The 15,231-nt window shown below is 38.2% G+C and overlaps 1 protein-coding gene across 4 annotated transcripts in view; it reads right to left on the bottom strand.

Moving 5' to 3' along the window:
• Positions 1 to 365: 365 nt before the first annotated feature.
• The window catches only part of plat (plasminogen activator, tissue), a 52,180-nt gene continuing 37,314 nt past the window's right edge, over positions 366 to 15,231 (bottom strand). For all 4 annotated transcript variants that reach the window (XM_047799889.1, XM_047799888.1, XM_047799891.1 and 1 more), the window contains 7 exons: positions 6,992 to 7,077; positions 6,620 to 6,682; positions 6,299 to 6,506; positions 5,790 to 5,926; positions 3,173 to 3,313; positions 2,937 to 3,085; positions 366 to 2,735 (listed from right to left, as the gene is read on the bottom strand). In XM_047799889.1, coding sequence (XP_047655845.1) covers positions 2,574 to 2,735; positions 2,937 to 3,085; positions 3,173 to 3,313; positions 5,790 to 5,926; positions 6,299 to 6,506; positions 6,620 to 6,682; positions 6,992 to 7,077 — 946 coding nt within the window. In that variant the 3' untranslated portion in view covers positions 366 to 2,573. The remainder of the gene's footprint in view (positions 2,736 to 2,936; positions 3,086 to 3,172; positions 3,314 to 5,789; positions 5,927 to 6,298; positions 6,507 to 6,619; positions 6,683 to 6,991; positions 7,078 to 15,231) is intronic.

Here is a 15,231-nt window from a genome sequence, read left to right as displayed (position 1 = left end):
ATTGTATGAAGTATGATAAGTATGATTGATAGTTCAATTCGCTGAAAAATATATAAGGTCTGTTCATCTCTGTACCACTTGTTACCATACCATTGTTTTGACCTTAGATTATTTAAATTATTAAAATTTTTGTTTCCTGATCTTGTCTGACTCTATGACTCTTGTATGTATATCTCTCTGCTATGTTTTATAAAAGCATTAAGTGCCTGCACTTATGGTGTTATGTTAACAAGCTCCTTTCTGAATTTGCTAAAATAATGAACACTCAAACAACTAATTAACTACAACTTTAAGAAGTCATACAAATTTAAATTAAACAAGTTAACTTAAAAGGTAAAAATGTAGTAATGCTATTGCAAAGAAAATGTGGAATTACAATTTATTTAATGCTAAATAATACAATTACAGGTGATAAAGTTACATGAACTTGATACAATATTGTATATTTAAAAATATCTCTGTCAAAATACAAAGACTAACACCATGTTACAATTATGTGGATTAAACTTTTAATAAACAATGAACAAAGGTCTTACTTGACCTGACCTAAAATATCAGACCACATAAAAATCTCTCTGAGCCAGCAGAGGTGCTTAAAAAATGGAAAATAAAAACATCACTTTAAATAATATTGTATGTGTAACTTTTATACACTCCCATTCAAAAGTATTGTAATGGCAAGGCCACATATATTGTTTTTGATATACACTATAGACATTTGTGTTTGAGATCAGAAGATCAGATCATTAGTTTATTTTTAATTTCCTGAAATCTACATCGAGATGTGTCAACCATCTTAGAACATCGCACCTTTTGATTGACCATCAAAAGGTAAAATATTGTAATATGTGATTAATAGTTGCTTTAGGTGTTAAAACAAATAATAGCACTGAATTCTACTCATTGGCTTGAGACATTGTTTTTTTTAATGTTTTCTAATGTTTTCATGGTTTTGACATGTCCATCTGAGAAAAAAGGGCAAAATCAAACATGTCTGCAGAGACATTTCACAGTCACTGAACAGCAAACACAAGATGGAATATCCTGAAAAATAAAGAAAATCACTATTGTACTAACAACCAGACATTGAATGGGTTGGCCAATGAAATCAACAACTGTTGATAATGGAAACATTGTGAAAGCTGTGAAAAAAACCCAAAAGTGGCATCACCAGCAACTTCCAAAGAACAGGTCAGAACACAACCCTGTTCAAAGCTTGGAATTGCATCACAAAAGAAGAATCTAACATTTTGGTATTGTCAGTGTTTTTCCTGGCTTGATACAGTTAAAACAAGCAAGGGATGTACAACCAAATATTAAATGTTCTTTCCTTTAATTTATTTCAAGAATATCTCTTCCAAATGTGTACACATTTTTGCATATGAATATTGTGCGGTGTCAGGAGATTTGTCAGTCCCCGGCCAGACGAATAGAGGGCAGGCTGGCAGGTCTCCTCATATTCACGTGTTTTATTGTTTCTATGTGGGCGGTGCCACGCCCCTACCTTGTTTCCACCATGTCACCAGGGTCTCATTAGTTTTGATTAAGTGTGTTATATATGTCTGTCTGAGTATCTTGGTGTTTGTGAGTCTTTGTCTTATCACATTGATTTGAATGTTGTATAGTTCAAGTTATTTTAGTTACGTGTGCTCTGTTGTCATGTTTACCACGTTTGTTATGTTCATGTTTGTTATGTTTATTACATTTATATTGTTTAATTAAATTACAGACGCATTGGAATCTTGTGTTTGGGATTGGTCTTATTACTTTCGGCGAATGAGCTGCAGGCAGAGATCTGGGGATGATCCCCATCATCAGTGTCGCATATGATGTTACATGTGGTCTGCCATGAAAGGTGTTGTTTAACACAGATATCTGTGAAATTAAAGCTGAAAATTTGATCAATTGTTTTATACTCCTTGATTCCTAACATTTTTCTACATATACAACAACATAATTGGCCTTGACCTGCAAATACCTTTGCGTGGGACTGTATGCACTAAAAAGCACTAGGAAACCTATATGATAACTGTGTAAAATCAGAAATTCTTTCACAATATAAATGAAATTAAAAGGATATTTACCTATATATAAATACAATGGGATATATATATATATATATATATATATATATATATATATATATATATATATATATATATATATATATATATATATATATATCCCATTACCATATCTTACCATATTTACCTTACATTATGCAAGTTGAGGGCAGTTAGGCACTTAGGTTAGACACACATTAACCTCTAAATATATTTATTGTGATACAGTGTGAATACAGTTTTCAAACTTTAATCATTTATATTTTTAAATGCAGATTTATATTTACTGGACTTGGGAACATAATAATATACACATGTTGTATTTCTGTATAAGAGTACATTTGTGTACATATTCCACCATTACACCTATTTGAGTGCATTGAGATTGCTGTATGGAAAAAATAAGGGCAATACATTTAGAACTGGATTATTTAATCAATTTCTCTCTGAAAATCCAAAAGATGATTTCAAATTAGTCTACTTTTAGCCACTGTTCTTGGAATTTGTGTTTTAGTTTGATCTCATCTTGCTGGAAATCCAGGTTGTGTATTTTGTAACACGTGTGTAAACACCTGGCATGTCCTTCTTTCCACATCCATCCCCCCAGCTGATCAAACCTAGGAGGGTCATCTGGCTGTCCTTTTCACAGACTAGAGGACCACCTGAGTCACCCTAAAAGTAGGGAGAAAAATAAACAGCTACTCAGAAGTGAGACAGGCAAGTAAATAATTTTTATCTGTTCAGAGTTACAGTACACCAAGACAGAGACATTTCCTTTATATATATATATATATATATATATATATACAATAGCACATGGTACATGCATGTGCTATAAAATATTTTATTGGGGAATGTGCTCAAAGTCATTACCTTGCAGGCATCGTCCAGGCCACGTGTGTCTCCAGCACACAACATGTTAGCCGTGATTTCACGCCCAGAGAGTTTCTTTGGCACACACTGCTCCTGGGGCCAAAGGCGCACATGACCCTGTTTTATTTGCTCAGAATAGAATGGCGAGACTAAAAAAGATAAATGCGATCTATTATACTTCAGTTCATTAATCTTGTTTTATGTTCATGTCACAGAGGAAAAAGTTTAAACCTTACATTCTTTGTCCCTGCCATAACCAGAAATCTCACACTCCATCCAATCTGGGAAAACCATTCCAAGGTCTGGTAAACAGACCGGCAGCACCTCTGGAGTATTTACAGCACAGATGCCAGATTCACTCTTCAGTTTTAACAGAGCTGTTAGACAAAGAATGAAATGAAACTTTGTATTCAATAAAACAACTGTCATCATACAACCAAACTCATAATATAAGACTTACATTTATGACAGTATGAGGGTTTTCATCTCTACATCTACCTTTCTTTAACAATACAAGTTCAAGCTAGTGTAGGAGGCAAGAGCAGAGATACAACATAATTCGAAAGACCCAGCTCTAAACAGGAACTCTCATTGTTTGGCCAAAGGGGTCCACGGATTGTGGAATCACACTCACAGACACTGTGGTGTCAGGTAATTACCTCTGGTTTGTGCCTGCCTAATTTCAGCTAGAGTTACGGTAACTAAACATTTAGAATGAATGCAAATCTATTTATGCCACTGTCCAAAAAAAGATGACAGTCTCGAGAAGACTCCTCACCCAAAAATCTGATGAGCTAGGATCAAGAGGTGGGCTGACTAACACAGGAAGACTTTTGTTCTTTAACCATGAATTCTCTCATCACCTATTCCACAGAATCCATCTTTGGAGATATGCATCAAGAAACTTTATAGATCCTTAAAACAGTTCAAAATTCAATGATTTGGAAAACAGATATTTTACATATGATACATCTACTACATGTGATACATCTTTACTTCACTAGGGAGTATAACGATTTGATTCAATTTAAATTACTGCATTTGCAATTAATAATTTACCCTGTTTCAGAGTTTTAGATGGGCACATCAGGGTGAGAAAAGAGATAGATGAAGTGATGCACTCATCATGGATAATGCCCATTGTACAAGCCTGTGGGGTAGTGTTAGGATCTGGGTTTGGATAAGTTGGCCAGGTCTAGGTTCAGCAACATTATTTGCCCAAAAAAATAACGTCCTCTGACTACCTGAATATTCTGAATGACCTAGTTTTGGTTGCTGATTTACAGGTTGTCCTTCCTTGGACCACTTTTGGTAAGAACTAAATCCAATGGAACCTAGGAACAAACACAATTTGGACCAAGTTGCTCAAACACTTGCCCATTTATTCTGCTTCTAAAATATTAACTTTGAGAATTGACTGTTCACTTGCTGCATAATATATCTCACCCCTTGACAAGTAAGATAATGAATGTTATTCAGTTCACCAGTTAATGGTTTTAATGATATGGCTGATTAGTTTTATACTACATAGATTATATAGGATAGGTAGAATTGATAGATATATAGATATGTAACCCTTTGTTCACAGTTGGGCATCACCTGAAACCTAGACAACCATGGCCCACATCTAGTATCACCTGACTAGCTTCCCGTTTCTTAGGGATACCGTATAATATATATATATGAGTGGCGCAGCAGGACTCTCAGTGGCGGGATGGTAAAACTAGCTGATCTCTTTGTACCTAAGTAGATTAATAACACAAAACGGGAAATAGTATTTAAAGTGACTAAAAAAACTAATCAAATTTAGTAGCGTGGTGCCTGGTGATTACTACACTTACTTTGAAGCTAGTGCATATTGTATATCATCAGAACATGAAAATGCAATAACATTACATTATCCTGAACTCCTTGTTTTTATGTGTGCACGTGTGCGTAGATGAATGAGTTGCCACTACACCCAGTATATAATAAAATAGAAAATAAGAATTTATTAATTATTTCCTGCAATAGTTAGGCTGCAGCTTCATCAATAAATTCTCAGAAATATAACCCCCGAAGAGCAAACCATTCATAAGGCCTTCAAAGCAAGTAAAAGAGCAAACAGTACTCTTCTTAAATCAATAAAACAACAAACTAAACAGTACTCAAAGTGGTTGTCGTTGGGGCCCATTGGTATACTTTATATAACTCACCAGGCTGAAAAGTTAGGGCATTAACAATAACTAGCTTACCACTCAGAAAAAGTCCACCCACAACAGCCAAAGAAATGTCCCATAGTCTAAACTTATCCGCTAGTGGTCACAGTATTTGCACCCGAGCATGCAGTTATCCATCGAAGCTCCAGCTCGCCAAACGTGTTCAGCGCAATGTCCGCTAACTTGTGTAGCTAAATGTTGTTAGCATTAGCTGAAATGGACAAAGATGGTTTGCTGTTCACCAGTGAGGCTGGTTTCACGGGACCAACTGTTCCCAAAAGTCTGAACAAGCGCACCTAGACAGGGTCAAACTTACTGACACAGTTTTTTTTGTACTCAACTCTCACTCACTCTCTCTCGTCACCTTCGTGGGCTTTTTGACCCTCCCCCACACTCATTAGCAGATGACCACTTCAAAAATGACTCATGAAAACAAATGAACTTGATTGACAATGAACACATAGCCTCACATCATATCAGACAGTTTAAAACACAAAGCAATAAATAAATGCATTAAATAACACATAGGGCATTAAAATGTACACAGTCCAGTAGTGTTAACTATACCCGTTCTTTACAGGTTCTGATAGATAGATAGATAGATAGATAGATAGATAGATAGATAGATAGATAGATAGATAGAGCTCAAAATTACCTATGTCATTATCATAATTCACATCGTTGTATTCTTCATGAATCCAATACCTCTCCACATCAAATATCTGCTCACTGCTAGAATTCTGAAGCCTGAAGGTTCGGCCAAGGATCACATGCATGTGGTTTTCTGTAAATCTATATATACACCCATAAGATGATGCCAGAGTTAATTTAAAAAAATAAAATTAAAAAAAATTAAAAAAATAAATAAATAAATAAATATATATATATATATATATATATATATATATATATATTGTAAATAAAATGCATATATACATATATTATATGTGTGTCTGTAAATGTAAAAGTTATTTTATATTATATACTGTATTGCTTGAAATGTGTAAAACAGACAAATTACACATAATTGTGTGACACAAATTATACATTTTATTTTTGAAGTGTAGTCAATAAGTTTAAGCTGATTTTCTTTTAAATCAATTGTACGCAAATTTTAAGAAAAGCCAAATCAACTGGCTAACTTGGAAAAAACTGTATGCTCACCTCTCCTGGAAGCAGTGTGCTGCAGAGAGGAGCCAGCAGGAGTCAATGAGGACTCCCCCACACAAAAAGTTATGTGATTTGGTACGTGGTGAGTACACAGTGATAGCAGCTTGCCATGGTTGTTGTTTGATGTCACTAACCTGACCTCCAAGTATTCTGTATATTGGCAGAGAACTAGCTGGCCTTTCAGAACGCTGACCACAAGAAGCTGAAATAATGAACAATATTTATCTGTGTCAGTTAAAATATTCTAAAAAAATTAGGTAAGGAGGCTGCTAAACAAAGACTGTTTGCATCATATTTGTGCCTGAGCATTCTCACTTCCTCTGATGGCAGTTGTAGGGGCTCTTGGTCCAAGGGTTGTAATGGTAGATGGTTTCCTTGCTGTGTAGAAAAGGCATCACTAATTAGACACACAAACACACGTAATACAAGGGAGTGGCATTATGTTAATAAAAAGTACATTAATAGATAAAAACCTCTTTTTCAACAATTTGGTCTAACAGATAATTCAGTTAAAGTTAGTTAATTAAACTTCGGTCAAGAAATAGTATGCCATTGTAATTCAATATATATTACGAATTTCATAATTGTATGAGGAAGGGCATTTGCCCGATTTTTGACAACTGTTGACCTGAGAACCAACATGAACAGTAATGATAATCATCTGTTTTATTAATTATGTGTACTTACAGCATTTGGGAATATCACAGAGCTCCCAAGTCAGCTGGGAGCCTTTATAAATGTGACACCAAGGACCAAGATCACTGTCTGGGTTCCTAAATAATAAAAATAAATGCATATGGTTATGTATTTTACTGTGTGGGTTCAGTTTTGAAAATGAATTCAGGAATAGTGCCAGCAGAATGGTTATTTCTCCATTTGCATATCAGAGATTTTTTCTGCTTTTTTAGAACTGATTATCTATAGAAAAAATATTTAGTTGTCCTAATTAATTATTTACATTTGTTTTTTATGTTGGAAATGTGAAAATTACTAGTCATGACCATGGGAACAGGTTCTCTTCAACAATCTAACATTTCTAATTATTTGGCCACAGGAACCAATATCCATGGGTTCCTGAGAAGCTAAGTGCTTCTCATCCATGTCTGGGTAATTTTAGCCGTCCTGCAAACAACAGGGTGAGTGTTCGAAAACTGACCAAGGGAAGACCCTTTCAGCCCAAGAAAATATGTGTCAGATATATTGATTTAGGCCACTGGCTTAAAACAGATGGCAGGCCAAAGAGACAGCACCCAAAACTCCTTACCCATAAATCTGATAACTCAATACCAAAAGGGCACACAAAGTTTCTCATGTTCTCACCCCATTTCACAGAACTCCTCTTGATAATCTGAAGGGAGACTGAGTATAAAAACAAAACCTTAAATACTGCACTTGCCCATTTTCTTCTTTTATTATGCTTTATTCTGTTTACTTTTTCTTACGATTTCCTGAGAGATGAGAGCAAGGTAATTTAAGTACATATTCATCCATGTTACAAAATTCATGAAAAAATTCTAACTTTACGCCATAAAAAAGTGTAAAACCACATAACTCAGAGACTATTATGTCAATTAAGGTCTTGTGGAGAATATGATTTACCCTCCACTATAAAACAATGTTTGATTGAAGAATACATTTTGTGATTGGACAAGCCAGAAACGGTTAAAACCCTAAGACATCAACAAAACACCTCTGCAGCCATCAAGGCCTTCTGCAACCCACCACAAAGCTGGACAATATACAGTACAACACAGTGACATGTATATTGTCCAATATAAGTGAAATTCTTTCTTTGCAGGGTTAGTCCAAACAGTGGCAGCCTGGCAGTGCTAGGGCTTAAACCCTACCCTTTCATAATGCAACAAGGAATTCCCCATACAAACCACACAAAAGCAACTCCAGTGCCTCCAGATTCTCAGTGAACTGGTGTACGTAATACAAATTTTAAAGCCATACTAAAGAACTGCAAGAAGGTTAAACTGATACTTCTTTTTTATGCTCACAGTCTGAGAAATAGCCTACAATACTAGAAACATTCCTTCATTTCATTGCTTCATTTGTTGACCTTTGTGTGTGTGTATGCATGTATGAGAGACCAACTACTGCCGCTGAAAATGTGGCTGATGCCACGTTATACAAGTATAAATGATTCAGAAAATCCATGAGAATGTCATTTAGCAGGGTGTGAAATACTGCTGCAGCATTGGGGAGGCTGAAGTTCAGGATCAGGTATTTGAAGTGGCTGAGGGGGTTGCTGAAAACAAGCACTTATCCCTTGGTAAAAGTTCCTCAGGCTCCTTAAGAGTTAATGAGCAGCAGGGGCTACTTACATTCGACTGTTACAGGTCTTAAGCAAGCGTTGGTTTTCAAAAGTAGTTTTTCATGTAGGAATTGATGATATATCAGTTAATGATTACAAAGAGCAATGTTGCACAAGCTCAATAAGAGTTGGTGCTTTACAGTAATCACTAACCAATGCTGCTAATATGGGGGTTAGAAAAGATCCAAACTCCTTGTAGAACTCGGTTGGAAACCTGTCTTGAGCCTGCAGATTTGTTGGATTTCATGGAACCAATTGCTTCCAATATTTCTAGTTCAGGAATGGGGTTAACCATGTCCTCAGCCAAACTCTCTTGGGGAAATCCAATGTATTAAGAATTTGCCTGTAAGTCAGATCATAAGTCAAAATTTATAATAATATATATATTTAAATACTACGTTGTTGATTCTCACTTGATCAGATATTTGTTCCCCAAATCAGATAATTAGTTCTCTATAGATCAGATGGAGGAGATCTATCTGAAAACGCTAAAAGCACATGCTTGATGTGCTAGGAGCTTCGCATCTTTATCAGACTGCTTGAAGAAATGCAACCTGGCAATCACATTTATCATCAAATTATGTTCTGAAAGTAACAGTATACAGTGTATAGATAGTGAGAGGAAGCATAGATTGGTAGATAGTTTAGAGGCATTCGATTTCTATGACTATGACATATATATTTGTCCCCGAATAAAGGCTTTAAATGCCTCACACAGTATATTTAATCCCATATCAGCAGTTTGATTAAATTCAACATACAACTCAAATCTGTAAAAGAATCATCTGAGAATTTAAAAGAAGGTGAAATAAGAAAAAATATTCTCAATTGACAGCAGGATCTGAGACAACAAGAGGGTGTTATTAGACAGCAAGAGAAAAAAATTATATAGAAAAAGTATGATGAACATGGGAAAAGGAGGAAAAGGCTTTAATTTGATGATTTTTCAATCTCCAAGGATCTGAAAGACCCAGTTTTTGTTAAATAATTATGTCCTACACTGGCTGATTTTTGTAGAGGATCTATCTAAACAATCATCTTTCAATAGATTAAAGTTTCCACCTATTATAATGTAATGTTTGCTGACCTTTGTTAGGCTATTAAAAAGTTAATTAGAACTTCATCTACAAGGCTTTAAGCTTGGATAAATAAAATTGTGTGATTTGTCACTGCTGAGATGAGAGTGGAAAGCTTACTGGAACTGGACAAGGGAATTCCCCAATAGGCAAACTCACTAGGGCCATACTTTTGCAATCTAATACGCATAACTTCCTTTTAGCACAAAAGAAGTTCATAGCAAAGAGACTCAGACAATGCAAAGACATTCAAAGAAGCAGATCTGAACTATCTCTGGAAGGCAATCAAAGAGCCTTATTTCTGAATCTTCTTTATTGAAAGGGTAATAACCTGGAAGTACACAGTCGAACCTCGAGGGTTGATTCTGGGGAAGTCTTGTGAGGTCAACAAAGTCATGCTTTAAGAAAGCTTGACATCATTCCTGTGTTTGAATAGTTTGCCACCAGGTTTCATGCCTGTCTCTGCGTTTAAATTATACTGTTTTTAGTTTGTCACTTTCATTTATTAAATTTTTTACTTTTCTATTGCAGTTCATTTTATTCCTCTTCATCTTCAAACAGCTAGCAGAGGAAATGCTCTTTAGACCTTTTTATGTGAGGATACTTTTTATGTGAGGATCCTGTTTGTGGACTTCAGCTTTGCTTTCAACACCATCATCCCATCACTCCTACAGCCCAAATTAACCCAGCTCTCCGTGCCCTCCTCTGTCTGTCAATGGATCACTAGCTTTCTGACAGCCAGGAAGCAGCTAGTGCGACTGGGAAAACTCAAATCTAGCACCCGCACCATCAGCACTGGCACCCCCCATGGCTGTGTTTTCTCCACACTGCTCTTTTCCCTGTACACGAATGACTGCACCGCTAATGACCCCTTTGTCAAGCTCCTGAAGTTTGCATACGACACCACACTGATTGGCCTCATCCAGGACGGTGACGAGTCTGCTTACAGACTGGAGGTTGAGCGGCTGGCTGTCTAGTGCAGCCTTAACATCCTGGAGGTGAACATGCTCAAGACAGTGGAGTTGATAGTGGACTTCAGGAGAAACCCCCCTGCTCTCCCCCACACTAACCATCATGGACAGCACTGTCACAGGACCACAAGTCAGTTACATATAAGATCTCTTGCATCTAAAGCTCTTATGGCTAATGAAATGATTACTGAGGAGGGGAGGAGGTGTTGCAGTTATTCATGATGATAAGCTAGGCATCAAACAATAATCTAGACATATGTTTAACTCATTTGTAGTTTTAACTCATTTCATACTACCTAGCCGACTCTCACAAATCCAGTAACTAGCTCACTTTCCGTTAAAGGCGTCACATTCATCTTGGGTAATGACCTGGCAGGGGGTAAAGTAATGCCTGTGTTAGAGGTTTTGGATAAACCTGATGTGCTTTGTGGGAATGATGAATTGTCTAACATATACCCTGACATTTTCCAAGCTTGCGTGGTAAAGCGCACTCAGTCGCGGAAAGTGTGGTCACCCTGGCTGATTCATTCCTTGCCCCGATTTTTGCACCGGAGGTGCATTTGACAGCTGTTAGTGATGAGCAGCAGCAGAGAGTAAAGTCACTTGGCTCAGATGTTACAGATGATGTTTTAAAATTGTTGGTGACCCGAGAACAAATAATTGCTTTACAGAAAGAGCATCAAACTCTTGCTAAGTGTTTTGCTGCTGTTAAATCTTTAGGAAAGCCTTCCATTAAAGAACAAAATGCTGAATATGTTGTTGAAAATGACCTATTGGTGCGTAAATGGTGGCCAAATACAGCCTTGGATAAAGAGGTGGATTTTGTATGTCAGATTGTAGTTCCTACTGTACTCCTTATCAACAACATGTGTTGAGTTTAGCTGACGATCACGAGTTGTCTGGACATTTAGGTATCACTAAACATATAACACAATACTTAGACATTAAAATCAGATGTAGCTTATTTTTGTCGTTCCTGTCATACCTGTCCGTATGTGGGGCAACCAAATCAGGTGATTCACCCTGCTCCCCTCTCTCCCATTCCTGCTATTTTGAGCCCTTTGAACATGTCATTGTTGACTGCATGGGCCTTTGCCTAAAACGACAAAAATGTTGTTGACAATATTGCTGACAATAATGTGCGTTTCTACCCGCTTCCCTGAAGCAGTTCCACTGTGTAAAATTATTACACCTCTTGTAATTAAAGCTTTAATAAATTATTTTCTACCTTTGGCCTACCAAAAATTGTACAAACCGATCAGGTTTCTAACTTTCTATTCAAGTTTTTCTCACAGGTGTTGAAATCTCTTGGCATTTCTTACAACGTTTCTAGCGCGTACCGCCCCAAAAGCCAGGGCGCCCTGTAACGGTTTCACCAAACTCTCAAGTCTATGCTGAGAAAGTATTGTTTCAATTCAACAAAAGAATTTGAGAGATTGTACAAGAAAGTCTCTGTTTCAGATTGTTTGTTCCGTTGAGAAGAAACAGTTCATCCATTTTGTTTTGGCAATGAGCGGAGGTTTGCCAGGTGAATTGATGGGAGCGCAGTTCTAAATCCCCTCTGTCGTAGCTTCACTAAAGACTTCACAAACTGGTGAAAAGATGTCTGGAGTGAACTGCCCGATGTTAAGCAGCTCTTGTCTAGTGTAAGTTATCATGGTAGGGTGACCAAACACAATGAAAGTAAACAAAAAGAAAGAAACTACTGAAGAGTCAGCATTCACTAAATTCCAGGGGTTTCATTACCATGACGTAAAGTGGGCGTGTTTCTGGAGGTCTTGGAAAAACGCCCTCTTTAATAAAAAAGAGCATACCTACGATGGATAATGAAGGACAAAACAGTCATACAGGTAGATTTTATATTTTATATCTATTACGCTTTATTATCTTACAGTTAAGCTATTTTCGAAAACAAATAAACAACCAAAAACTACGGTCAGGGTTAGATTATCAAATAACCTTGCCTGCCCAATGACGCAATATCTGTTACGCTGTTCTGAAATCCCTATAAATAAGTGCATCCCGAAGAGAGTCGTGCCGAGGCAGCCATCCGCGGAACGATCTTGGATACTGTAACACCTCCTTTGATTTAGCTGTTACTCTGAGGGGTTCAGAATTTTGACCTGTACTGATACACATTCATGAAACAAATGAACTTTTACAATCGTTTTATTTTTAAATCTGCAAGTGCCCACACCCCGTGCCCCCAGACAATGAACAAACCCAAAAGCAAGCGTTGGCCCCTTCTTCCTTTTCCCTCCAAGTCAATGAGTCCGTATTCAGTTTTTCTGATAAGTGATAATGTTTGTGGGCTGAGATGAGCTTGAAATCCAAACGGTTATTTGAGTGCGATGCAATGTTTTTAATCCCCTGATCCGTAGTGAAAGAGACATTTGTGACCCAAAACAAGCAAAAATAATCAAAAGTCCTTTAATTGAGCAGAAACTCAGAGTTCTCAATTAGGACTTTAACAACAAAGGTAACAAGGTAGCTTGATTGGAAACCATGAGGCTTCCCTCTACCAACCAATTTGCTTCTATGGTAGGTCAGCTTATATGCTGGTTACCTACCGGCACTAGTGCCCCCAAGCTGCTCCCAGAGGTACTACAACCCTGCTTGCAGCTACCCCTAAGAAATCAACAAACATAAAAGGAACAAAACACAAAAGAAACCGGTAACACCTTGTCTGTTACAATACAGTCATGAAGAAAAAAGTGGAATACTTACTAGAAAATCATCTTCCTAAACCGAGCTGCAGTGCTTGGAGTTCCCCATGCTTGTTAGTACCTAAACCTGATGGAACATTTAGGTTTTGCACTGATTACTGGAAGGTAAATGCTGCTACAGTGCCTGACTGTTATCCGCTGCCTTGCAGGACTGTATAGATCATTTGGGTTCTGCTTGCTTTGTGTGCAAACTAGATTTATTAAAAGGATAATGGCAAGATCCATCCGATATCTCTGCTTTCGTAAGCCCAATAAATTCCTACAATACAAAATTATGGCTTCCGATCTTCGGAATGCGCCTGAAACCTTTCAGAGGTTTTTTAATTTAGTGTTAGCAGGTGTTCCGAATTGTAATGCATACTTGGACGATTTAGTAACTTACTCATCAGAGTGGTCAAAACACATGTATTTTTAAAAACTGTGTTTGAAAGTCTTACAAAAGCCTCCATCCATCCATCCATCCACTACCGCTTATCCGGGGCCGGGTCGCGAGGGCAGCAGTCTAAGCAGGGACGCCCAGACTGCCCTCTCCCCAGACACTTCCTCCAGCTGTTCTGGGGGAATACCGAGGCGTTCCCAGGCCAGCCGAGAGACATAGTCCCTCCAGCGTGTCCTAGGTCTTCCCCGGGGAATCCTCCCGGTTGGACATGCTCAGAACACCTCTCCAGGGAGGCGTCCAGGAGGCATCCGAAACAGATGCACGAGCCACCTCAGCTGACTCCTCTCGATGTGGAGGAGCAGCAGCTCTACTCTGAGCTCTTCCTGAGTGACCGAGCTCCTCACTCATTTTGGCCGCCTGTATCCGGGATCTTGTTCTTTCGGTCATGACCCAAAGCTCATGACCATAGGTGAGGGTAGGGGGCAACCCACCCTTTTCCGGGTGAGAACCATGGCCTCGGACTTGGAGGTGCTGATTCTCATCCCCGCCGCTTCACACTTGGCTGCAAACCATCCCAGTGCACACTGTAGGTCCTGATTTGAGGAAGCCATCTGCAAAAAGCAGAGATGAAATCCTGTGGTCCCAAAACTGGACTCCCTCCGGCCCGAGACTGTGCAGCACAAAGGCCTCAATAACTCTAAATTTAGCCAAGTGTGAGTTTGGACAAGCTACTGTGACATACCTCGGTAAAGAGGTGGGGCATTGTCAAGTGCAACCTATCAAAGCGAAGGTTATGGCCATTGCCCAGTTTCCCGCTCCAACCACAAGGCGTGAGCTGCGTAGGTTCCTCGGCATGGCCGGTTACCACCGTAGCTTCTGAAAAACTTTTCCACTGTTGCTTATCCACTCACTAGTTTGTTAAGACCGTCACAACCCTTTGTCTGGTCAAAACGCATTTGAAACTGTTAAGTGTTTGTTGTGTAATGCACCTGTTCTTGCTGCACCCAATTTTGCAACACCTTTCAAGTTAGAAGTTGATGCCAGTGCTGTTGGTGTAGATGCCGTTTTCCTCCAGGAGGATGAGCAGGGCATTGACCATCCTGTGTGTTATTTCTCCCGTAAGTTCAACAAAAATCAATCTAACTACTCCGCCATAGAAAAAGAGCCTTTGGCATTACTACCTGCATTACAATATTTTGAACTAATAAATCGCAATAACTAAGCAAGTTGTATACATTCTTTAGTTTTAAAGGTAGAAAAAAACACAGATATCGGATCGGTATCGGTATACTGGCAAACGCTAGTATCGGAATCGGATCGGAAGAGAAAAAGTGGTATCGGTACATCCCTAATTTAAACCTGCCACCATTCATTCATGGGGTCCGCTCGTGTTTCTGTTGAACTTTGAAAGTGAAAGTGACGTGACATACGGCTAAGTATGGTGACCCATACTCA

Source organism: Tachysurus fulvidraco, chromosome 14, assembly GCF_022655615.1.
Source record: "Tachysurus fulvidraco isolate hzauxx_2018 chromosome 14, HZAU_PFXX_2.0, whole genome shotgun sequence".
NCBI lineage: Eukaryota > Metazoa > Chordata > Actinopteri > Siluriformes > Bagridae > Tachysurus > Tachysurus fulvidraco.
This window is presented reverse-complemented; position numbering and strand designations above follow the sequence as displayed.